A 24,505-nucleotide genomic window follows, 5' to 3' on the forward strand; every position below is an offset into this window, starting at 1 on the left:
TGAGTCTGTTTTGCCTGGGACCTTAATTGGTGAAGAACTGTCCTTGTCCTTTGTCTCAACCCATCAGCTTCTAGCTGGGCTTTGTCCTCCCCATCCTACCGTGTGTGTGTGAGTGTGTGTGGGAGAGATGAGTGAGCAACCACAGGGCTGGTCCTGTTGGGCCCAAACCACGACAACAAATAAGTACATAAATAAAGCTAAAAGAAATCAACAGTGAAAGTACTCAATTAGCGAAGGAAGGAAAATCATCCTGTATCGTATTGTTTTGTTAAAATCTTACACACTCTTACTGCATTCCTTGCAGTTAAGAGGGTGATTTGGGATCCTGGAGAGGGAGATAGTTCAACGTTTACCTGAATAACCTCCATTTAAGTTGCCTTAGATGACCTAGAGAGGTTTTCTTCTGGGAATGCAGCCAGTGTACGTAGGGAGAATCTGCAGGTGAAGCAAAGGTGCTGCAAGATACTGCAAAAGAAGCAGCTCTGAATGGGCTGCAAATCAGTGTCCCACCAGTCTCCAGCTTCAAAGAGTAACACAAGGCAGGGCATCATTTGTGAGTGGTAATCCGCAAAAATCTTCAAACAGTATTTGTTTTGTGAAGTCAGAAAAGAACAGATCCTACGTTATAAAAGCTCAACAGTTCCTGTAGCTTGGCGAGCATCAGGGATATGTGAGCCAGAGACATGTGCCCACTTGGGACTGAAATGCCTTCTCCTAGAAGAGTTAATCCCGTGCAGCCACTCGTGCTGGATCACACAAGGTTTACATTCCCCCCTGGGCTTTTGTGAGACATGCAGCGCTGCCCTGTGCTCACAAATGGCTTTTTTTTTGTTTGTTTTAGTGTGGTTTTTTCCCCTCTCTCTATAGCAGTATAGAAGTTATCTTCTAACCGCAAACACTAAATCCTGTAATTAAACCTTTGTTACCCTCAGCAGAGTGCTCGACATGTATACAAAGCAAATATTTTGGCAAGTTTATCATGCTCCTCGAGACTAAGCAGGAATGATGGCATTGTAAAATTACAGCAGGCTTCTTGCTACCCTGCTGCTGGGTATTTTCACTGGCAACAGGATTTTATATTCCTCTTCATCTGGGAAAAAAAAAAAAAAAAAAGCTACAAATTTAGTAAACTGTCAAAGACAACACAGTGACAAAACACCATATCACAGTAAAGGCCAGGGGGATGGTTTTGCCTTAAAAATTTATTGCACTTTGCTGTACAGTAAAAAGAACTTGATTGTAATTTTTCACTTAAAATGGCTAAACATTAGGAGGCAGCTAATTAGGATAATCCAACTGCTAAACTGTGAAAGTCATTAAAGCTAGAGTTTCTGCACGGAAAGATGCTTGATGCACAATTTCATTTGCATTGTGTGCAGCCCTTCAGCACTGGGAAGGACAACTGCTTGCAGACTGTCACCTTGTTGATTAAATGGAAAGCTGAGATGTATCATGCAGCACTTCTGGGAGAAACACTTCCATCTTTCAAGTCCATTTTGTGGTCGTCCTTTGAGTATAATCCAAACTATGTTAGTTTATGTGCATGAATCATGAACAAAGGGTGCATTTTCACATTTTATTTCACTGTTAGATGTTATAAACCAACAATGCAGCTGCCTGAGCAAAATGGATCAGCCTGAGCCAGTCATATTGCTTCTCAGCTGGAAAAGTACAATGACGTCCTCAGGAAAGCTGATCAGATCTGAAAGGTTTTTCTGGTTGTATTGACTGTGAAACATAAATCACTGTTCAAATAGAGAAGAAAAATACATTTATATTCACATCTTTCCATTGCCACAAATGAGCCACTTGACCAAAGAAAAATACACAGCCTCCAGAACTATTTTCTGCCTGCCTGTTGAGAAGAAAGCTATTGCAAGACCCTCTTGCGTGACCCCTTGACTTAGAATGAAGAAATAAGGTTACAAACCAACACCGTGAGAAAATAAAAATTCCCCCTAGTCAGGCAGTTTGGAGGTCCAGGTAGCCAAGTGTCTTCTCTTGCACAAAGGCCAGAGCCATTGGCAGCTGCAGGAGAATACAAAGATGACGAGTCCACTTGTCTCACTGCTTCCCACAGCCTTTCACATTCTCCCTGGCCAAGGCCCTGCCTCTCATGGTGAGCAGCACTTGATGGGTTTTGTCTTCCATTGTTTTGTCTAGTGGCTTTTTGAAGTCATCTAAACCTGTAGTGGCAACCTCCTGTGGCAATCCATTCCAGGTTAATTATGCATTGCCTGAGAATATGTTACCACTTCTCTGAAGCATATTTTGAGTTCCTTGACATTCCTCCATCATCATGGCAGAAATGGTCAAGATCTTGAGTTTGGCACACATGGGCCTGATCAGCCCGTGGGGCTGCAACACCATTCCCTTGGAGGTCAGGTGAAGATGGCTGATGGGCTCATGGGGATCCATGAACCTGCTGACTCTGCTCACTGCAGTCATTTGCACACAGTTGGTGCCAAAACACAGATGTGGGTGGAGCCAGCAGAAACCCCACGGCAGGACCGTGTCGCAGTCAATGCTAAAACATGGGCTGACATCCACTCCACGCTTCCTGCCTCAGCATGCTCCCAAGTTCAGATCCCAAATGCTGCATGAGGAGTAGGGCTGCACTCCATGAACATCTGGTCCCCCCTCACCTCCTCTCCTTGGCCTGTCTGCAAGAGGGGGGGACATGGGGCTTGTTGCCCTTGAGATTGTGCATGTCTTGCCACAATACCTCTGCCTTTCATCTCCATTACTCCTGGGCCTCTTGTCTTTGAGAAGAGGAGACAGTCCAGGAGATTTGTGCTCTTCCCCATGCAGCTGCCCAGGTCATGCTCCTGGAAGTTGATCATGATTCAACACCATGTTAAGCATTTCAAAGAGGGAGAGAATTGTAAGGAGACAGTACCTTGAGCTACATTTTCTGAAAACATTGTGCTCTTTGTATGGAGTGGCAATAATTATAGAATACAAATGTGGTCTTTTTATGTATAATATTCCTTTAATAAACTTTTTTTTCAAAATTCTTACAAAAGGCAATAGCATATGTTAAAATTACACTTTATGCTACTGAGCTGTTTATTACAGAATGGGTGTTTTGGAGAGGGAGGGAGTTAAGATGGTTTCTATTATATCTGAAAAATGTACCTATTTTTACTTTAGGTCCTAGAGTATAACCTGAATATCCAAAAAAAAGTCACCTGAAATTAAGGACGGTTCATGCTTGCTCATAGGGAAGCAACTTCAAAGCTGTTTGCACAACCAGCCTTCAGGCAATTGAGCCCAAGGTTGCATGTCCTGTAATTAAGTTGCTGTTTCTATTGTGGATCTGTTTAAGAAAGAGCTGTCTTGCCACTCTCATTGCAGCAGGTATATCCACACTGCCTGTTGTGATCTGCAGAAAGGAGAAAACCCTGGGCCAGTTGGCAGAAACCAGCTTCCTTTGGGACTGCCAACAGCTACTGCAAGGAGCTAGAGCACATCTGTCCAAGCAGCTGCATCAGACCTTCAGCAGTGATGCAGGCTGGCTGGCTTTGTCCAAAGGCTTTGACAAATAATATAAAACTTGTTTTATTCTTCCTACTAGTTTTGACAATAAAATACAACCTGTCTAAAAAACATTATCAGTGTCATGGATATTCACAAGCTGAGACACTGGCACAAGTTGCCCAGGGAGGCTGTGGAAGTCCCCTCTGTGGAAGTGTTCAAGGCCCAACTGGATGGGGCTTGGAGCAACCTGATCTAGAGGAAGGTGTTCCTTCCAAGCCAAATCATTCTATGATTTTATGGGTGGAGAATGGATCAATAACAGACCTTACTTGGGGGTGATGGTGGATGAGAAGCTCGATATGTGCCAGCAATGTGTGCTCACAGCCCAGAAAGCCAAACGTGTCCTGGGCTGCATCAACATAAGCGTGGCCAGCAGGGCCAGGGAGATGATTCTGCCCCTCTACTCTGCTCTCATGAGACTCCACCTGGAGTGCTGTGTCCAGTTCTGGAGCCCCCAACATAAGAAGGACATGGAGCTCCTGGAGCAAGTCCAGAGCAGGGCCAAGAAGATGATCTGAGGGCTGGCGCCAGGAGACAGGCTAAAATAGTTGGGGTTGTTCAGCTTGGAGAAGAGAAGGCTCCAGACAGACCACATAGCAGCCTTCCAGTACCTGAAGGGGGGTTACAGGAAAGCTGGGGAGGGTATTTTTGCAAGGACATGTTGTGATAGAATGAGGGGTAATGAATTAAAACTGGAAGAGGGGAAATTTAGGTTAGACATTAGGAAGAAATTCTTTAGTGTGAAGGTGGTGAGACACTGGCACGGGTTGCCCAGGGAAGCTGTGGATGCCCCATCCCTGGAAGTGTTCAAGGGCAGGTTGGATGGGGCTCTGAGCTCTAGAGGAAGGTGTCCCTGCCCATGCAGGGGGTTGGAAATATATATATTGAAATATATTCAGTGATTTCAGTCAGTAAGTAGCAATGTTTTCTCTTGTCATTCTTGTAAAACAGGTGAAAGTGAAAAGCTTAGGAGACTTTGTGAGTGGAAGTTCCAAACTGGCACAGGACAATTGGGCTAATCAGCATGAGAATATTATATAAAAGTAGTAAAGTACAGAGATGCTACACATTACTATTTTTTAAATGAGAATACTTATGGGTCATTGTGTAGGGGGTGATATGTGAAGCTGACACTACAATGAAGTTCACAGTTTTTCCCAGCATTTCAGTTTGGACTCTAGCTGAAGGCTTTTCAGTTCTTATATTTTAACTAAATTTAGATTGTCCATTGCTACTAGTACTATCCTAATGGAGAACGATGATTTCACATAAGAGGAAACAAGTTGCAACCAGATAAATTCAGGTTGGAAAGAAACTGTGAATGCATTGATGGGCTTCCAACTGCAGTTTGGTTTCCTTACTGCTCGCCTGCAGGCAAATGTTGTGCAACCAAGGTAGCTCACAGAAGGAGCTGAGGACATTTTATTCATGGTCATGCATAAATGTGTTTATTTATGCCTCATGAAATGTAACCTGAGCCAGAAACTGGACCACTTGGCTCAGCTAGGAAAACATGCAGCTCAAGCCACTCATTTGAATGGAGTACTCACTAGCAGCTATTCATTAATAGCTCCATGGCCCCAACAGGTTTGATAAAAAGAGTGTCAGGCGATTCCAGTGAAACACAGCAACAAAATCAGGATGTGAGTGCACAGTTTATAAATGTAAACAGAGAAAAACCATAACACACAGAAGTTTCTAGCAACAACAGAAGTTCAGCAAAGCTTAGCAAAGATCCTGTTTCAATGCCAATGTCTTTAAAAGCAGAAAACACAAGAAATATGTAAGGCAAAGGTTTTATTTCCAAAGTGTAAGTATGTCCTTAGCATAATTTAAGTCATCCATTGCCATTGCAATCCTGATTGCTACGAAGTTGAAGGTAAACTTTTTTGACTGCATCTATTGCACGCTTTCTCCACAGCTCTATAATAAAACCCTTCTTCTGCATCAAGAGATTCTTCACTGTGATTAGCTGGTCTGTAGAAGTTCAGTTAAGTAGCTGACTTGATTATGAAAGATGCTGTTTGTTTGCATCGTTCTATTTTATAATCTGTGGCATATCACTCCACGCTTGAGACTTCTTTTTGGCCAGTTCCATCCATGATGGCTGGTCCAAAGCAGTGTTACTGGTTTTCTTGAAGTGACTTATTACTTCTTTATCCACCAGTGTTGGTGAGAGAGCTACTGTGAATAAAACACATGGACATTTTATGTTAGCTTCCTGTGCAGCTACACAATGCAGCTCTTTCATAAAAAAAATTCCCCATGCCTTCCCCTGTGGTAGAAAATCTTTCCTTCTCACATAGAAGCTTCTCCTGCAGCGTGTTACTGAGGCAATAACCACTCTGTGCTCAAAAGAACACAGTGTTTTTCTCATCACTCATATCTTTTGGTCCCTAAATTTACCAAAACCAACAAGATGACCTGGATTCCTTGCTGTGCCTTGTGTTAACACTCAGGCCAAAGAAGAGAGTCTTCATTAGCAAGAGCATTCATTTGCAAATTCCTCCTTTAGCCAGCCCCCAACTCACAGGAATTTTATTGCCTTCTAAACTTCTGCCCTTCTTTCAAATGTGAATTTAACAAATAGATTAGAAGTTCTTATGGGAGGACTGACAGACAGTTTGTCATCAGTCATTCCAGCTTGCAGAGGAAACCATATTCAAATTAAACACTACTGAAAATGCATTTTATCTTTTAGACTGGGATAATGTGTATGGAATGCTGTCCTGTGAAATGGCGCAGTGCTTTCACTTCACATTTCTTTCAACAAGAGTTTTGACTACTGTGTAATCAAAGTGGCAAAAGGAAGATGCCACCACATAAAACCTCCAAGCTGAGTGCTGAGAAAACAGTTTGATCTTGCTGTTGTGGTCTGGGGAGGAAATTAGAATCCCTTCCCTACTCCTTTTAAAGCAAGCTAAAGCAGGATTTCTTCTGGCAAGGTTGTGAGATAACAGCCTACATTTAAAGCATTTTATTTCCTACCAGGGACATGTGACAATGAGTTGGTTCTCAACAGTCGCTCCTTCACTTCAGACTTTGTCTCTTTCTTCTGTTCTTCAGAAGGGGGTTTAGGTGCCATGTGTGAAGGTTTGCTCCATTGCTGCTTCACTGACCCCTAAGGACAGAGAGGGATAAAATCCAATTAATGCAGAGAGAATGAGCAACGTGGACGTGGTGCCTGTCACAGTCCAAAGACCACGTGCATTCATCACACATTGGTCCCAAATCCCTCATTTGGGCTGATATCTGTTCAGAAAGCTCCAGTGGTTTCACATCCATGATACTCAACTTTACAAATGAAAGCTATCTCTCTGTATCTCTAATTCATACTGGTATAGATTAGCAGGTTATTAAGTCTTCAATGCAAAATGTATTCCAAGCCCTTTGCCCACCTCTACTAATAGATACAGGATTTGAAAACAGACTTGTTTTCCGTCCACCTCCCAGATTTTATGGGTGAGGGCACTGTGTTTCTGGAGGGCTGATGGTAAATGGATTTTCCATGAAAAACGAAATCAGACACATCCTCCTATGGATTTTCTTGTCAGTATCAAAAACTACCCTGAAGTGATAGTGCCTGATGCCATGTGTAAGAAGGAGAAAGTGGGAGTAGCACAGTGGCACCCAGCTTCATGCACTCCAGTCAGGTACATCTTGGCAAGTTTCTCCCAGCTGATACAGGGAAATAAAATGCATGGCATGAATTTTAGGGAACATGGCCAGCTAAAATCTGGAATTTCCTTTTGGAATCTTTTAATCCTTTCGTGTTTTAAGTACTATGACAAAGTTGCAGTTCATAATCTTGCCTAGACCTTTTATTGGGTATTATCTTTTGTTAATCTAACCACTGCTGTGCTTCATCATCAAGAGATCTTGTCTAATTCCAAGATATAATACAGATAACTGGGTTTCTAACAGTGCCATCTGAAGCAAAAATGTAGGCCATTTGCATTGGGAATGCTATACTGGTATAGGACACATGCTCCTGCATCTGTGCAGGATTCTTGCTGTGCAGGAGGTGATACAGGCAGCACTTACATGCTGCTGCCTCCCTGAGCTAGCCCAGTGCCAGAGAAGCCTTGTTAGTATTCTGCATTAATGGCAAGTGCTTCTGCTAGCACAGCTTTGGCATCTGGCAAGATCACTTGCTACACCCTCTTTTGCATGGGATCTTTGAAGAGGCAGCCTCAGCCTGTACTCCATGGCATCACATGGGCATCTGAGTTATCCATAAACAGAGAACCAGAATTTATATCTTGGCACTGTCTGCAAGTGCAAAAGTTATTTTTATCCTCTTTCACTTCTCAAGGCTCTAAAAATTGTTACCTAGGAGCTTCTGGGACTGAGCTGCTCATTCACTGTTAAATCAGCCAGGAAGCAGAGGAGGTTCAATGAAATGCTGTGCTTAGAAGGGTAGTTAAGAGAATGTGTTCCCTCTGTATTGAGACAGATCTGAGCCTGTACAATTTAGCACCTAGTTTTGGTATCTGAGCATGCAATGCACACATTACATCTGGTAAGTATGTCTTGGCACCCAAGAAAATTTACACACCTCACATAGTTCCAGGACTTCATGGAGATATAAAATTACTAACCTGAACAATCGGGGAACTCTAAATCTGCAACACATTTCCAAGAGCAGTATCTTTGTTATTTATTATTATACTCATTAAGTATCTGTAATCATTAAGGCGCGACTGGTAATTATGCAGTTGATCCAAAGAATGCTGCCGGAAGGCGATAAGAAAACATCACAAACTTGTACTCAAAGTACCTCTGTTTGTTCCTTCTCTTTATTCTGTTTCTCTGCATCTGACCTAACATCCAGAGCCACACGTTTTTCTCTGTCGAGTTCCTGCTCCTGCTGCATGCCCCTCTGCTTCTGTCTTGCTATGGAAATCCAGGCTGGCTCTGCAGGACTGTCAGGACCTCTTCCAGCATCTCCAGCAGCCACGGGGGAAGGCAGGCTTCTCTCTGTTGACAGATTATTTATGTACATAGTTATTTGAAAGACAGTTGTAATTAGTTCACACTTGCTCAACGCGCTGATTTGTACCAGGGATGTGTGACCAGCCTGGCTAAATCTGAATTCTGTTTAGTTTGGTCTCCAGAGAGCAATCTTCCTTTTCTTGCTGTTTTAAGTTACTGTTCTACTGGTGGAAAATACTTTGCAGTTTTGTTTGGCTACAGCCACAGTGTCACTGTGCTCACGTGAGGGAGATGCAGAAATGTTAATCAAGCTTCCTTAATCTACCTGTTTTACAAGGTCTCCCATTCTGCCTCCTCCTCCCACCTGCTTCGTGGCCTCTAGGAGACAGGCAGCAGCCAATTCAAGGGTGAACACAGCTGGACCACGGTGTGGCAAAGGCAACCCCCTCCCTGCTGTTTGAAAATATTCTTTTCAAACTAGGTTTCTACTTTCTCAAGATAACACTGAATTCTATTCTTGTCCTGCAGTGTGCCCACAGGCTTTCTAGCTTGGTAATACTTGCTAACATAATAAGCACACATTCCGTTCTGTCACACATGTCCTTAAATAAACTGAACAGTGTCAGACCTAAGATGGCCACCATCGAATATGACAGTGAATCATTAATTGGCACATTTGATAGCTTTGCATCATACCGGTGAATAGCTTCACTGTACAGTAATAATTTGATTTGGTTGCTCTTGATCAGGTCATGTTGGTCAGAACTTATGTTATCTTGTCATCTTTCTCCCTCTCTCTCTTCTCCATCTCACCTCCTTTTTCAAGATGTGCCACCTTCTGGAGCCTTCCCTTATCTTCTGCAATTTGCCAAGATAACTGCTAGCTGCTCAAGGACTCCTAGCCTGTCTTCTCTGAGTATCTTAGGACAAACTTCATTAGGAGCTTAATGAGTAAACTCACACAGTTGAATTGTTGTGACGTCTGCTAATGCACCTGCCATCACATCTCCCTTGCCTGTAGGCCATGCCCTTGAACCCATCTGCACCTTTTTAGGTCGTGAGCAGGACCTGTCAGTGCATTGCCCAGCAAAGGCAGATGCCACACTTCGTCAGTTCCCAAAGCACTACTGTGATCAGCTATCACTGCTGAAGGTGATGGTGATGTCTAGTATTCCTCAGAGGTCAGGATCCTTCAGTCAGTACAGAAAGTAGCTTTTCACTTGGTTTACCTTCTATCCAAATTTGTCAACTTGTTTTCCTAGCATCTCGTAATGAACATCTGACAGTTTCATTCAATGTTATGAAGATGTTTCCCCACTTAAGCCTCCCTATACCTTTCTGGATTCATCCTATAAATCCATCCCATCAAACATACCCTTTCCCCCAGTGTACAGGCCCCTTCTCATCCCAGAGAAGACTGGGCTCTCTGTACAGCTACAGACACACCACTACATGCACCCTTTTCCACCACCTTTTTACCTTCCTTCACTGTGATGTCTTGGTGCTCACAAACACCAACATCTTTACCCTGAAGGCCTTTTTCAATCCACCCACCAGCTTTCCCATGATACTGGGAAACTGGCTTCTGTAATGCTAGTGGTATACATCTTAGTCTCTGTGATTCAAAATCACCCTTCGTGTTTTGTCCTGTTTTCCCTGTCCCACCACAGGAGCTTTTTGTAAACACCAACTGAATTGCAGGTTGTTCCTCCACTGCTGCCACCACACAATCAATACTGATAAAATGACTGCTATGCCCAGGCCCTATTTACTGTGCTACGTGTCATGGGCTTATTGCTGCTACCTGTGCTCCTGTTTCTCTGTCATCCTCATGGATTTAAGGTTAATCTTTCTGTTATTTCAACGTGCATTGCCTAGCACAACAGCATTCCCAGTCCCACAGCATTAGGTCTGGAGGCTGCTATTGGAAGAATGTTTCTCATAAGGCTTCAGGCACTTTTGCTCTTCAGACAGTTCTGCCTGATCAGACACCAGACATCCTAGTCACACCAATCAGAAGGCAGCCAAATTAGAGCCAAGTATCATCCCGTAAGAGATGGCATCAGGAAACAAAAGCTCTTTATCATAATCTTTAAAGGTTTTACATGTATCTGTATGGGCCTGATTTAGGACAGCATAGTAGCATCACCTACAGAAGATGAAGAGCTGATCTGCTTCTGAGAGGGGCTTTCTTGTTTCTTTAAGCAATTCTTTTCTGCCCTTGCTCCTGTGAGAGTCTTTGCTGCAGAAAGCCAGGCAGGCAGGCAAGGCAGGGAAATGCCTTCTCTTCCATCAAATTGGATGCAATCCATGAAGGATTTGCTACCTCATCTGTCAGCCAGAATTACTGTAAGGGGTAGAGAAGGTGTATTCACCATTTATTATCTTTCTCATTGCCCCGAGGTCCTTTACATCCTCCTACCTCCAACTAGAGAAGGTTTTTTGGCAGTGTATGTGCACCGTTGTTTCAGCCAGAAGGCTGAAAGGTGGTGAAGTAACCCATGAGAGAGTACAGTGCAGTGAGTTGGCAGCTTAAGGTGATATGGGACTTTCCTGTGAAGCTCTTGGTACCCCAAGGGGCACAGAGAGGCTGAAAGCTTTCTCAGGAAACAACTGTTCACAAGTGAAGTGCTGCTTGCACATCTTCTTCCTCAGCTCAGTGACTGACTGATCGTCTGGAAGAAGCTCTCCCTCTCTTAGCTCAGCCAGTCATGAGGTAATCCACGTGCTTTTGTGGTTCACTGTGTGGCAAAGCACAGCGTTTAAGGAACTGGATAACCACCGTGGAATCAAAAGTACTCAAAAGCACAATCTAATTCCTGCTTCTGATGCACAGCATGTGCACAGCAGCTAGCACAACAATTTTCAGCTGGTAAATGCCACTTTTAGGGTGATTACATAGCAGAAAATGCAAGCTCCACCAGAAGCTGTGTGGGTTCGACAGGCCACAGCTACCACAAACACCCCGTGTTTCACTTCTCCACCAGAGAAGCTGAACCTCTTGCTTCCAAGTTACATTCAGGAGATTTTCTGAATAAAACTAATATCTGAGTAATATTCTTCAGAACTTATTACAACATGTTATTTTAAACAAACTTGTTGCTTAATAACCTCATAAGCTAATAAAGGATAATGCTGGCAGCGGTTTGTCTCGTTCACTCAGGTTTAATTTAATGATTGCATCTTTCCCTGGTTTCCTTGGAGCTGGCTTGGCCTAGAGCTTTTTGAAAGATGAGCGAGCCCCTTCTTGCCCTCAGGATAAGCCACCAACAAGAGAAAGATACCAGGTCAGAACTTGTCAAGATGCTCCATTTGCAATGTCACCACTTATAAAAACTACCATTTAATGTAGGTGCCAAGGTTTCTTGCTGCCACTGGAAACCACACCTAGAGGTTGCTGAAGCCCTCCCTTCACCTCTTTTTCACCAGCACCACAGCCACACCCTAACCCCTAATCCTAAAGACCTAACCCTGTGGACAGTCACAAGACCAGCTACTCTGTCTGTGTTCTTCACCGTGGAATATAAGCCCTGAAGCCAAGTGAACCACAGCACACCTGCACAATTCCCTCCCACAGATCAGAATCACCTGAGCTCTTCTCCAATGGGTCAGACAGTGGCAGGGCTGGCTGCCTCAGTCGTCCCTAAGCAGGGAAATTCCCCTGCTGCAGCCCCATTAAATGCAGGTATCTGTCTCCTTCAGTATCTTACTAAAACAGCTTTTCTTTTATTTATTTATTCTTTCCCCTCAGACTCAAGCCCTGATGTTACAGAGGAAATTTCTTCTGCCTAAATATTGTGGAAATAAATGTGTACGCTTCTCATTGATAGCTGGATGTTATCCTTTAGTCTCTGTCAGATTGGCTGTGTGAGCAATAAGATGAAGATAAAACATGAAGCTTTATGTACAAAAGATCTGTGATTGACTTGTTACTGTGCATTGCTTTATACACACACAGAAAGAGAAATACATCCCCATTTCTGTCTATTGACAGACAGATGAGCTCAGTGTATTCCAGTGCATCTGGGGGTGTGTGAGCTGCTTATCTGGATAACCACAGCAAAGACATATTGAAACATTACCCTGAGATTTAGGGATTGATTTTTTTTTTCTTTTACAGGTGGCCTCAGATATTGTACCTGTTTCCTTTAAATCTAAATGCCTTTGTGCATTCAAAACACAGCAGAGACTCTTTATAACATTTAATTCTCATACCTGAAAATGAACATCTTATGCCTGCAAGGACTGCAAGCAGTGGTTGCTCTTTACATACATCTGTGCAGGCAAAAGGTCAGAGGCAGAATACTAGAGCCTTTTGAAAGTCTTACCTCTAACAGCAAGCAAAGCTAACTTGTGGATTCCCTGTGTATTTTAAAAGCAAACACTCTCAAAACTAATCCAAACAACTTTGTACAGGGAGATTACACCCCCCGTATACAAGCATGTCATTGTTCTATAACACTGCCTTATGCATGCAAAAGCATCATTCCACGCTGTGGTATCTTAGCTCATTTAGAAAACACCAGTTATTTAAAGACAGGCTTTACAAATGCATATAGCATTTAGTATCTCCTGGCCTGCATACTTCCCTTTGTTTATTAAAAGGCTATGTGCATTTGTGTCAGTCACACCCCATTCCTTAATTTCAGACAAAGCTATTCTGAAAGATTCAGCTTAGTATTTTTTGACACTTCATTCTTATTTGAGCTGTGCTTTGATTTGACTTTTGGTTGGGTCTACACCACTGATGCCAGGAGTCTTTTTGACACAAGGAACTGCTGTGTTGGCATCAAAGTCTGGTTCGTTGCTGGAAAACAGCCTTATTGCAAAATAGCCTGTCACAACCAAAAAGGAACTTCTTTTGGAAAAAAAGAAAAAAAAAAAAAGAAAAAGAAAAAAAGACAGCTTTCTTTTCAGGTACAGCCAGAGCAGCATTAAAGCAGTGTCTTTTTATGTATGTAGAGGAACATTTTTCTTGTCTTTGCCAGACAACACACACCAATTTCATTCCCCGTTATGTGAGCTGTCCCTCCCCAAGTTCCTTTGCCCTGTTAGAGCATGTCTCCCTGCTGTAGCTCCTCAGTCACTGATTTTTCTATAATCCAGCATGCACATTCACACAGGTATTGCTTGTGGTTTTCCTCCTGTAATAACCTGTTAGCATGTGCTACTTGTTTCTGCCCTTTATGAGATTTATAGCAAAGTGCATCGGCCCTGAAGAGCACAACTTAACCTTTTAATTCTTGCAAAGACTTGTGCCTTCAGCTGCAGAAACATAAAAATTACTCCTTCTGGGCTGACTAATTTCACACAGCTATTAAAGAGCCACACTGCAGCTCCACAGAGGCCAAGCAAACCCCCACTAGCTCCCCACAAAACTGCAGAGCAGGAGTGTTGCTCTCTCAGCCCACATCCCACCAGCCCTCCTGTTGCCTTTGGTACCAGGAGTTCTGAAAAGCTAAAAAATGAACAGAATGATCCAAATTGCTCCTGCTTACCCCACGTCACAGCAAACTGACTTTTTTGAGACAAGTGTACATGAAAAGGGAATTGCACCCTCTTGCATCACCATTTCTCAGCTTGTCATCTTGTTCAGCCCAGGAGTTTCCTAACATGCAGTGGCAGAGACTCCCTGACAGCTTCAAGTGAGCCTCAGTGGTGATGACAGCTCTTCAAAAGGGCTGAGGAACTCAAAGTCTAGGAGAGGGATGGGTACCAGCATTAGGGGTGATTGGAAAATAAAAGGAACTGAGTGTCCCAGCAGATCAGAAGGGCAGAGCAGGCTGGTAAATCACACAATCCACGAAGGGCTGTGCTGATCGTGCTCGTCAGATTTCTTCTGCTTGCAGTTGCAAAGACGTGCCCCCAATGCACTGGGGCTGAGGCAAACGTTTCAAAGGGCTTAAAATGATGCTTGGGCAGGGATAGAGGCCTGCTAAGCCCTCATTGCATCCTATGGCCCTCCTAAGTCTTGGAAAAGGGGCATCGCTGCTGGGGTCATAATGCTAATCCCCTCACCAAAGCTGATGTGGTGCCAGGGCAACCAGAGGAGAGGGGCACACCTTGTTCACCCACGACTTCAGGCTGCAGCTCAGGCTGACATGGAAACTTAGGAAGCAGGGGTGCTTGGTCAGATGTCTGAGGAAAAAGTTATGTAGTGGGGCAGGCAGGACCCTGGGGCAGTTTGGAGAGGATTGCTTTGTATTCAGAATGAAACTATTTCTGAGTCCTGGCATGCCTAAATATTAGAGCCCATTACCAAGTGACTCAAAGCTGAAAATGAGTGGAAAACTTGTGGCAGCTTCACTGAACGTCATACAAATAAGATTGGTGGGCCAACAGATAAGGAAAAAGACTAATTATCACCACAGACCAATCTGATCCACCATGTTAAACAACCTTATGCCATACAGATTTGGTGTAATACTATCAGGTGGAGAGGAATCTATCCAAAACATAGCTCCTTGACCTGCAGCCCCTGGTTCAAATTCCAAGTGTGTGCACCCCTGCCAGGGAGGCCAGGGCATGACTCTCACCCACAGACCTTATTTTGCAGAGGACAGTCCTGAGCCTAGGGGCAGGGAGTTTCCTTCACCTCAAGGCTGATGAGTTAGAGGAGACCTGGATGAGGGAGTGGAGAGTATCCTCAGCAAGTGTGCTGATGGTACGAGGCTGGGAGGAGTGGCTGATACACCTGAAGGCTGTGCAGCCATTCAGTGAGGCCTAGACAGACTGGAGAGCTGGGCAAAGAGGAACCTACTGAGGTTCAACAAGAGTAAGTGTAGAGTCTTGCACCTGGGGAGGAAAAAAACACCACGCACCAGTATAGATTAGGGGTTGACCTGCTAGAAAGCAGCCCCATGGAGAAGGACCAGGTGGACAACAAGTTATCCATGGGGCAGCAATGTGCCCTTGTGGCCAAGAGAGCCAATAGTATCTTGGGATGTATTTAGAACAGTGTGGCCAGCAGGTCAAGGGAGGTTCTCCTCCCCCTCTACTCTGCCCTTGTAAGACCATATCTGGAGTATTGTGTCCAGTTCTGGGCTCCTCAGTTCAAGAGGGACAAGGATATGCAGGAAAGAGTCCAACGAAGGGCTACAGGGATGATTAAGGGACTGGAACATCTGTCATGTGAGGAAAGGCTGAGAGACCTGGGGCTGTTTAGTCTGGAAAAGAGAAGACTAAGAGGGGACCTTATTAGTGTCTACAAGTATCTGAAGGGTGGATGTCAAGAATGGGCCAGTCTCTTTTCAGTGGTGCCCTGTGATAGGACAAGGGGAAATGACACCAAGTTGCAACAAAGAAAGTTCCACGTCAACATGAGCAAAAACTTCTTTAGTGTGAGGGTGACAGAGCACTGGAACAGGCTGCCCAGAGGCTGTGGAGTCTCCTTCTCTGGAGACTTTCAAGACCTGCCTGGACACGTTCCTGTGTGATCTTCCCCAGGTGTTAGCAGCAGCAGCAGTGGGGTTGGACTTGATGATCTTCAGAGATCCCTTCTAACGCCTGTGATTCTATGATCCTAAGCCTGGAGGAGAAATGTGCTCCCGGGCTTCATTCCTTCCCCTTCACCCTCTTCCAGCACCTTCCGTCTCCCACCCCCCTCTCACGTAGGCACCGTGGGACTCAGCAGGAGGGATATGAGAAAAGGCTGTGGGCAGGAGGGCTGGTACCTCTGCTGCCTTCACTTTTCCTCTGCCAGGCCAACCCTACTGTGGTAGGTCTCCCCTTCTTCTGGGTATGACGCTCCCCAAAATCTCAATCAATGTGAGATTTGGGTGTCACTACAAACAATCAACTACTTCTCAGGACAGGGAAGAGGGTAAAAAGCCTTTAAAGGGGGCATGGTGATGATACAAAGGAAGACCATCTTGCCCACAGGGTGCAGGGTAGCACTGGCTGAATGGCCATGAGGGCCTCATCCAGCCGTGGAGGTCAGGAGCTGATGAATCCCCTCCTTTATGGCCACTGGGAGATTCAGAAACAGGAAACATGGCTGGAGCCCTGCAAAAAGATCTACGATGCTGCAGCAGATGACAAATGGAATCAACAGTCACTCAGGGCATCAGCAGGTTGCCTCTGGGGCCAGGAAGTGGCTTTCGTCACCCTACAGACAAGTGGCCTGCTATGCCCTGAGGTCTTCTGGCTCAGTGTTTCACCACTATGAAGATCAGAAACTGAGCCAAACTGAAGAAGTACAACCAGAGGCAGGAAGCTCTGCGATGGCACAAGGAAACCTTTTCATCTGCTTGGTCAGCATCTCCTCCCCACATTCTTAACATCAAACCCATGACCAGGCAGATTCAGGGCAGGGAATAAGTTTCTCCCACATATCAGAGGACCTAAAGATTTTTTTTCCCCCTTTGTTGTCTGAAGTGAAGAGCAGAGCTCTCCTGCTGGAATCGCTAGGGTGTACTTCACCTAACTTGTTTACTGTCATTGCAAAGACCTCAGACAGTGGTGTCATTTCCAGTCTTTTCTGTTCTCTGACTGTAGCACACAATGTATTAGTCTCCAAAGGACTGATCTGAACGTTTTTTAAAGCCTAACCCAATTATATAATGCAGACAACAGGGTGAAATTTAACAGTCTGCAGTAGACACGATCTTATGGTCTCTCCTGGCTTTAAACTCCAGGAAGCTGCAGGGCAGTTAATTTTTGGTTTTAAATAAGGAATGAGTAATGATAAAGATGGATAAATGAATAAGCGAAGCTCACAGGAGACAAGAAATAAATGGCGTGTTGAGCCTGCCAGGCAGTTACTAGTATTTCTGCCTCAATGCCAGGGTGAAAAAGAAGTTCTAGAGGTCTGAGTCACTCATCCTACGCAGGGCCCTGCACTTAATATGTGCTCCTGGCTTTTGAATTGCCATGCAGCCACTCTCAGTGGGGACACTTAGTGGCTTGGTATTTCTGTTTCACAATACTTGCTAATGCATTTTCTTTTTTGACTGTCACTTCATACACCCTTTAAACAATGCCTTGAAATGCAAAAAAATCACAGGCAAAACTACCTTATTCTGTCTGCTGTTTCTTCCCTGTGGTCCATCTGATAATCTTTTCAGCAAGAGAGAACCAGGGAACAACATCACTGAAGGCAGAGGCTTCAGGTCAGGCTCAATCAGTGCTATGATTGACATGACAGGGTGTTTGAACCTGTGAGAACCACCTCACACCCCCTCACAGGTGAGGTGGTTCCTCTCAAGCGAATGTAACTGTGTAAAGTATTGGGAGTCTTACCAGGCACTTTACAAGGACTTGACTTTTTCTCCAAGTCTCTATCTTCATTTCTGGATTCAGGAGGATGAATATCTTTGTCCTGCTTCTCCTTGTTTGCAGCAGTATTTGGAAGGGTGATGTTTTGCAAGGCTGGCTTTTTAGGCAATGGAGGTTTGCTGCTAAGCTGTTCTGAGGACTTTGCTTTGGGTTTGATCTTTTCATTCAAAGAATCACCACTATCTGTGTCACTTGCTTTTCTCATCTGTGTCTTATCACTTTTGAGAATGGAAGTCGGTCCCTCATTTTCTAAATTAAACTCTGCACTGTATCTTTTCGTTCCTTTTGATTCTGGTGAGGAGGTGTCTTTGTATTTCAAGGACAGTGAAGTGGATCTAAGTTTCACTGGGAAAGGACTTCTGTCTTCACAGCTTGGCTGATCCTGAGATACCACCAAAGAATCACTTGGCACCGGCACCGCATCACCCGCCGGAGAAACGCAGCCAGGCAAAACTTCTGTAGGTTGGCCTGTGATCTCCGAGTCAGACTCTGGCAGCAAAGCCTGATTTTTGTTGCTGCCTTTTTCCTCCTCCAGATCTGATCCCTTCTGCACGTCTTCTTTCCACTTCTCACTTCTTGAGGAGACCTTTGGTTTGGACAGGAAGAATCCAGTGTTTAATGGGCTTTCCCACTCTGATCTTTCTGGGAAGTGCAGGCTTCTGGTCCTTGGTCTCTCCCGTGCTGAGGAAACAGAAAACTTTCTCAAGGCATTGAGTTCATTGGCTGCTTTTTCAGCTTTCTTCCCCAAAATTTCCTCCCTGTGGACTGGTGACTGAATGTTCTCCTTAGCAGAAGCAGCTGTCTCTTGTGCAGTCTTTGTTTTCTCTAGAGAGCAGGAAGTAGATGATCCCATCAGCTTTGAGGAAGCAGGATGTGAAACTTGGAACGAGTCCGTGGGCTGGGAAGAACCTATGGAAAATTGCTTGCTGGATTCTGACAACAGAGCAAACTCTTTCTTTGTCTCTTTATTACAGGGCATTTCCACAGGTATCTGATCATCCTTCTGTATATTTTCCTCTGACCCTTCCAAACAAACAATACTATTCTTGCTAATTGAAATATTCTCTTCTGATGGTATTTTATTAACTGAAAACACAGGAGGAAGCTCCTTATTTTCTTGATTTAAAACATTGATTGACACACCACTCACAACCTCAGACAACAGAACTGGTGTTTCTGAGGAATCTTCCTCCCATTGTACTTCTCTGTCTGGACTGGAGTAGGAAGAAGCTGGGGAGTCTTTGCCTTCTAACAGCGATGAGGACTCAGACTTCACATGCATCATTTCCAGAGCTGGTTGGCAGCCCTCTGGTATATTCTCTGGTAGCAGGGCTTCCTGTTCAACAGCAGACTCAAAAGTAGGCTGAGTCATCACTGGTCTCAAAGCAGGGGGAAGGTCCTCAGGCATTCTGGGCTTCATCCAGGAAGCCACATCCTGCACTGCAGCTGTGCTGCATGGCAGTTCTTGATCGCTGGGTTTGAACACAGCATCTGGCAGGTCTGTCTGCATCTCCTTTTCATCATCCTCTTCTTCTAGGGTAAAGCTCAAATCTGTCAGGGATTCAGACTGGGTCCTCTGCAAGAAAAAAAATTTGGAAAGCCCCATCACCATGCACAGATTCACTTTTTTCTTATTCATTATTACATTTACAACTGAGATCTTAGAGAGGAAGGCAATACTTGTCTCCAGTGCTGAGCTTGCTCTTTGCTTAACCCACTTACTGTGTGCTTTTTTATCTCAGCAGACCCTGAAATAATGTATTTAACCAATTTAAAAGCAAAGAGTGACACTTCCTTCTGCACAGCTAGTGCTTTCATGCCTTTGTAGATGGGAAGTTCATCAAAACAATGGCCACTGGACTGTCCCTGGCGCTTAACTCCCCAGAGCATACTGGCGATGTTGTGCTGCTCTTAGGCAATAAGCAGCACTTGAAAGAGAAAAATCTGTCCCTTTGTGTTTTGCTACTCCATACTAGCATGAAAAATAAAACAACCCATTCCTCATAAAGCGTGACTGAAGAGGGGTGGGTACATAGAAGGAAGAGCAAAAGCCTAACAAGTCCATCCGGTTATGACATGCGGTGCCAGCTGAGTATCTACCCCCATATAGCAGTTTTCTGTCTCATCCCAATGCCATATGGCATTACAGACTTCCCTCCTTTGTGTAAAGGTCTTTTTTTTTTTCTCTCAAGAGTTAGACTATTTGATAGAAGCTTATAAATGTGTATGTAGTTACCTGTGAGGTCTTGTGATTAAGCTTCAGGTAAGGACTAGCTAAATATACAGGATGACGTGAAAGAACATTAAGCTGCTGAATATGCCTTTTCATAAGGTGCCTGCATTAGCTCACTGATTCACTGCAGTTTGTTGAGTAAATAGATATTTGGGATGTAGGCCCTAATTCTGAGAACACTAAACTTGCTGGCTGAAGACAACTTGGAGGGTTCTCCCAGCTTCTTGTTTTTCAAGTGCTACTGCAAAGACAGAGCTGCAATGCTACCTGCTTTCACAGTCCATATCCACAGGAACTTAAAACCAGAAGACATCAGGTAGCCAGAAGTTTGGTGCACAGGCAGAGCCAGGTGGGAGAATATTGGAAATTGCATTACACAAAGATGTGAACACTCTCTATGGAAAACCAGGAGGGCTCAGTCACCTGGCAGTTTGCAGGCAGAGCGGCTAAAGCAATTGTGTTTCAGTAATAATGTCACAACAGAAGAGGAGGTTTGATCAGTGAGTTATTGCCTTACATGCTTTTCAAAATAGCTGGCCTCAATCATTATGTTGCTCACACACCATTATCCCAACCAAGCCCAAAGGTCACTCACAGATTTTTGAAAATACAGAATATCATTTAAGTAATACTTAGAGACAGACAGAATAATATTCCTGGTGTTAGGCAAGCCAATTTAATGGCTTTAATGTATTTTAAAACACTGAAAGAAACCACAAATACTAAAGTGCAAATACTATGGGAAGAGCAGAAAACATCTGTTCTAAAAAGAGATGAGAAAGAAGAAAAATTAAGCTATGTCCTTCAGAAGATATGACACAGAATAAGAGATGTGGTGTTTTAAAAGGATGATTTAAACCAATTCTTTTTATAGTATACACTTCCTAGTATTTTTTTTTTACTAGTACACACCTTTTTTCTTCCCGCCCCTGTCCCCCACCTCCCTGGGGAGACTTACTTTAAGTCTCTGTAGTGCACAGAGGTTTTGAAGTTTTGGAGCAGTGAGAGGGATGAGTTAAGTACAGTTTTAATATCCAGAATTTAGTTTGAATTAAGAGGTCACAATTCATTCTTTCTGCACTTTTTGAAAATATAAGCCAAATCATATTTGGAAAGTTAAAACAGCTCCTCCATCAATGCTCTCTCAAAGACTCAAGATTTTACATGATCTTTCAGACTAGAAATAGTACACAAGTTTATCATAACACTTTAAAAATAATAATTTTAAAGTAAGAAATGAAGCAGTGAATCCCAACTTCCGCATCAAAAACAAGATACTAAATGGAACTGCACAGTCAATTTAAGAAGTTGTTACACAAACTATTGCAGCAAGAGTTAAAAAGTAATCTCATAACATTTAATGGCTTCCTAGTGCCTACTCCAGATATAGAGCCTCATCAAGTAACAGTTATTAAAACCCAATGAAATACCCATGCCACAACCTGACTTTTCTTATAGGAATTTGAAATGAAAAGTCCAGTAAGAACTTCCTGAGTTTGCGACGATGCTGTTTATTTCCACAAGTACCTGAGAAAATCTTCTCATTTTACTGGATCTCTGGTTCCGGGGTTTTATTAAAAGCTTGTGTTTAGCAGCAGAATTATCTAAGCAAGACGAAAGCTCAGGTGGAGTGTCAAAATCGGCTGAAGGTGAGATGGTACTGTCAGACATCTGGGGAGTTCCAGTTTTAGCACTTCCATGTCTAGGGAACAGCTGACCGTCTGTGGAGTGAGATCTAGAAGAATGATCCAGTGTAACCTGAAAAAAAAAGAAGGCCCAAATAGAAAATCAAACAAAGAAACAAAGACATTAAAATAACAATCCTACAAATGAGGGGCCATGTTTATTGGCATCTTAAGGTTCCTTCTTTTTCTTTATGACATCTCTTTAAAGTACATTGCTTTTGCTTATGTTGCACGTGGTGTTCTGGTGTTAGCAGTTCTGCATTTTTACCTGCTTGAATATCATGCTTTACTGTTCAGAAGGAAGGACCAAATCACATTTAACTTGAAGATCTAAAGCACACAAATACATGGCCAGCATGTTTTAGAAGACAGATTTATGAAGAGTTCTCAGTGACAGAACATACAGGTCCAATTTCCTTTCTGTGTCCGTCCTCCAGCAGCTATGTATAGGTTCCTACCCACAGTTATGCTGGGCTGGAGCATCTCCAGCTTCCTATGTCATCAGGTCCCTTCCAACTCTACAACACCCTCCTAAAGACAAAAGGATCAAACATCAATGGCTTTGACACTTAGGTCAGCTTGCATTTTCTCCTTGTGTATTTATATTTGAAAACTAACCAGGGAGTTTTCCTGACATGTACAATTTCTTTTATAGACTGTTCTGGAGAAGGAAAATGATGGACAGTTCCTGCTCCAGGCTAGCAACCTATGCAGAAACAACTGAATTCACCAAGGGATGCAGTACTTTCACGGAGCTGGAATCCAACTTGCCTACAGGCTTCACCAAAAACTACCCTAGTCCCCAGGGTTGACACAAAAAGGAGACTGAAAATTTATGAAAAATTACTCTAAAAAGGGATCTTCCTTTGTCTCAGGTTCAGTTTTTGCAAACAGGCAAAATTATATTTCCAGACTATCTGACACAGCATGAACATGACTTCTGACAACTGGTGACAGCACTCCCTTTGCAGGCTTGAAATTCCAGTTAATTCCATTAGAGGAAATTTCCTCTTTTATCATGCTTGCTTCTGTGGGGTTTCTTCTTTTTTCTTCTTCTTTCTTCTTTCTCTGGAAGTGGTATTTTACTGAGGGGGTTGGATGGGAGAAGGGGAGAGCAGGACAGTGTTCATTTGATTTATGGAGGGGAAAAGCATCAGCTGTTTCCTGCAAGTAGAATCCTGCATTACACACTGCAGCCAGAAGATCCTGTGTAGTGTAGTGAGGGCCTGGTACAGCTTCCTCAATGGCCAGGGGAAAACTCCCATTGATTTTAGTGGATCCACAGCTTCTGATCTTGCTTTCTATTTATAAAAATATAATAAATAGCTCAGCCATGCTGAATAATGGATGCTGTCGTTAATTTTCACTCTAATATCTGCAGTCTTAGTACTCAAACATGACTAATGTTTGATACATATAAGAAATGATAGGTGACTGCATTATACAATAGCACCTAACAGTGAAGACATAGAAATTTCAGCCCTGTGATAGAGACACAGCACATGTTCTCTTTCAAGGCACGTCGTTATTTGCCTGCCTTTCTTCTGCCTTCTGCTTTTCCTTGACAACTTTGCATGTCTTCTTGTTGGCAGTGCTCAGTGTTGGCCATTACGCTGGAAAAATCGAGAGTCTTGCTGGTCACTGAAATTTCAGCAACCTGAGTAGCTGTCATCTCTGAGCCAGCTGCAGGACTCGCCTGTCCCATGAAGTCTGGCTCTGGGGAAGCCTGCTAGAGCAGGGGAAAGCTGGCAGAACCCTTTCCCCTAACTCCATGTCCACATGGTTCTGCTGTCCCTCAGATGGTCACGCTGGGTGGCAGGAGGTAGGGGGACATGAGGGAGCTCCATGCCCAAAGCCAAGATGGGATGGTCACGAATCTTTCCTCCCTTCTTCAATTCAGGAAAGCTTTCGAGTCCCAGCAGGGTGTCGCTGCTGCCCAAAACCTCAGGGTCGCATTGTGCAAAACACCTCAGCCCTGCAATCCCCTCTGGTTTCTAAAAGCAGAGCAAAACCTCTCTGAAATGCCACGGAGCAGACACTGTGGTTTGAGAGGTAAACCTCCAGCTGGGGCTGCTTTCTGGCTGGGCTCTGAAAGCAGACTGGGAAGAAGAGAGCTCTAAGCAAAACGATGGGCCATGTGGAAAAAGCTGAGCAACCACGTAGTCACCACCACGTCCCAGAAGTCAGCCAGTGAGTCAGAGAGTGATGTTCATGGAACAACAGGGAGACATAAGTCCTCCTTTGGCAAACATGCACCTGGACTAGACAAATTTACAGTAAGCCTATAGCAGTGTTCAAGAAATACCTTCCTCAAGTGTTTGGCTGTTTTACCTTTAAAAATATTAGAATTTCACTGTATATAAAGAGTTTTTCAAACAGCTTCATGTGGAATCTAACAAGTGTGGCCAGAAATCTTTGCTAAGCTCTGTTGCAGCTGGCCTTGAAATACATTTTGCATAATTACCATGCAATAGTCAGCTCAGGGCTATCTTCTCTATTTCCCTTCTGCAGTTCCCCTCCACCCCTCCTCCTATTTCTAGAAAGCACTTTTCCCTTTACCCCCTGCATTCTTTCCACCATGACTCCAGCTGCAGACAACTAAAAGGGACTCTTCAGAGTCTTTCAAAACTGTCCTTTAATCAGCCAGAACAGCTGGCTGCTGATTGAAGAAAGCCATCTATTTGCTTGTACTCAAGCCCTGAAAACATCACTTCAGCAAAACTCACAGCTCGAGCTGGCTCATGTGGCCAGAACCTGACTGAAGGCTGAACCTCAGACTCCTGAGCAGCAATGTCAGCCACTGTTATCAGGCAAACACTTCCTGCATCAGTAACCT

At 43.9% G+C, this 24,505-nt stretch overlaps 1 protein-coding gene across 1 annotated transcript in view; it reads right to left on the reverse strand.

The window, feature by feature from the left end:
* Window positions 1–5,123: 5,123 nt before the first annotated feature.
* Window positions 5,124–24,505, reverse strand: part of CRACDL (CRACD like) — a 43,687-nt gene continuing 24,305 nt past the window's right edge. Inside the window, exons 8-12 of the mRNA XM_051610568.1 lie at window positions 21,512–21,742; window positions 17,716–19,327; window positions 8,321–8,520; window positions 6,529–6,661; window positions 5,124–5,724 (exon numbers count right to left, since the gene is read on the reverse strand). Coding sequence (XP_051466528.1) covers window positions 5,579–5,724; window positions 6,529–6,661; window positions 8,321–8,520; window positions 17,716–19,327; window positions 21,512–21,742 — 2,322 coding nt within the window. The 3' untranslated portion in view covers window positions 5,124–5,578. The remainder of the gene's footprint in view (window positions 5,725–6,528; window positions 6,662–8,320; window positions 8,521–17,715; window positions 19,328–21,511; window positions 21,743–24,505) is intronic.

Source organism: Apus apus, chromosome 1, assembly GCF_020740795.1.
Source record: "Apus apus isolate bApuApu2 chromosome 1, bApuApu2.pri.cur, whole genome shotgun sequence".
Taxonomy (NCBI): domain Eukaryota; kingdom Metazoa; phylum Chordata; class Aves; order Apodiformes; family Apodidae; genus Apus; species Apus apus.